This window comes from Etheostoma cragini, unplaced genomic scaffold (assembly GCF_013103735.1).
Source record: "Etheostoma cragini isolate CJK2018 unplaced genomic scaffold, CSU_Ecrag_1.0 ScbMSFa_3753, whole genome shotgun sequence".
Taxonomy (NCBI): Eukaryota; Metazoa; Chordata; class Actinopteri; order Perciformes; family Percidae; genus Etheostoma; species Etheostoma cragini.
The window spans coordinates 88478-89512 of record NW_023268054.1 but is presented as its reverse complement, the minus strand read 5'-3'; the positions used below and the strand labels follow the sequence as shown (position 1 = coordinate 89512).

General features: G+C 55.3%; 1 protein-coding gene across 1 annotated transcript in view; it reads left to right on the top strand.

Moving 5' to 3' along the window:
- The first annotated feature begins 50 nt into the window (after positions 1–50).
- The window catches only part of LOC117940920 (2-acylglycerol O-acyltransferase 1-like), a 6919-nt gene continuing 5934 nt past the window's right edge, over positions 51–1035 (top strand). Inside the window, exons 1-4 of the mRNA XM_034866042.1 lie at positions 51–264; positions 376–436; positions 632–775; positions 947–1026. Of these exons, the coding sequence (XP_034721933.1) occupies positions 136–264; positions 376–436; positions 632–775; positions 947–1026 (414 nt within the window). The 5' untranslated portion in view covers positions 51–135. The remainder of the gene's footprint in view (positions 265–375; positions 437–631; positions 776–946; positions 1027–1035) is intronic.

Here is a 1035-nt window from a genome sequence, read left to right as displayed (position 1 = left end):
TCTCTCTCTCTAACCTGTCTGTGTGTCTCTCTAACCTGTCTCTCTCTCTCTCTCTCTCTCTCTCTCTAACCTGTCTGTCTCCCAGCCCAGTGCTGCCTGGCGGCCTTCATCCTTCTGGCTCTCTCCGATTGGTGGATGGCGGCCGTGCTGTATGCTGGTTGGCTGTGGCTGGACGGGGACACGCCCAACTCCGGGGGTCGGAGGTCCCAGTGGGTCCGGAGCTGGACCATCTGGAGCCACTACAGGGACTACTTCCCCATAACAGTGGGTACTGGTACAGAGAGACAGACAGGCAGGCAGAAAGACAGACAGACAGACAGACAGGTCCTCTAGTCCTCAGGTCAGACTGATTGTTATTGGTGTGTGTGTCTGCAGCTCGTTAAAACCGTCGATCTGGATCCCAACAAGAACTACATCTTTGGATTTCATCCCCACGGTGAGACACAAACCTGTCTGTCTCTCTCTCTACCTGTCTGTCTGTCTCTCTACCTGTCTACCTGTGTAACCTGTCTGTCTGTCTCTCAGGCGTGCTGGTTGCCTGTGTAACCTGTCTGTCTGTCTACCTGTCTGTCTCTCAGGCGTGCTGGTTGCCTGTGTAACCTGTCTGTCTGTCTACCTGTCTGTCTCTCAGGCGTGCTGGTTGCCGGGGCGTTTGGGAACTTCTGTACGGAGGCGACCGGTTTCTCTCGTCTGTTTCCTGGACTCCGGTCTCACCTGCTGATGCTGCCCTTCTGGTTCAGGGTCCCTCTGTTCAGAGACTACATCATGTTAGGAGGTACACCTGTCTGTCTGCCTGACCTGTCTGTCTCTCAGGCCTGGTGTCCAGCTGTAAGTCCAGCCTGTCTCTCTCTGACCTGTCGGTTTGTCTGTCTGACCTGTCTGTCTCTCAGGCCTGGTGTCCAGCTGTAAGTCCAGCCTGTCTCTCTCTGACCTGTCTGTCTCTCAGGCGTGGTGTCCAGCTGTAAGTCTTCCCTGTCTCTCTCTGACCTGTCTGAACTGTCTGTCTCTCAGGCCTGGTGTCCAGCTGTAAGTCCA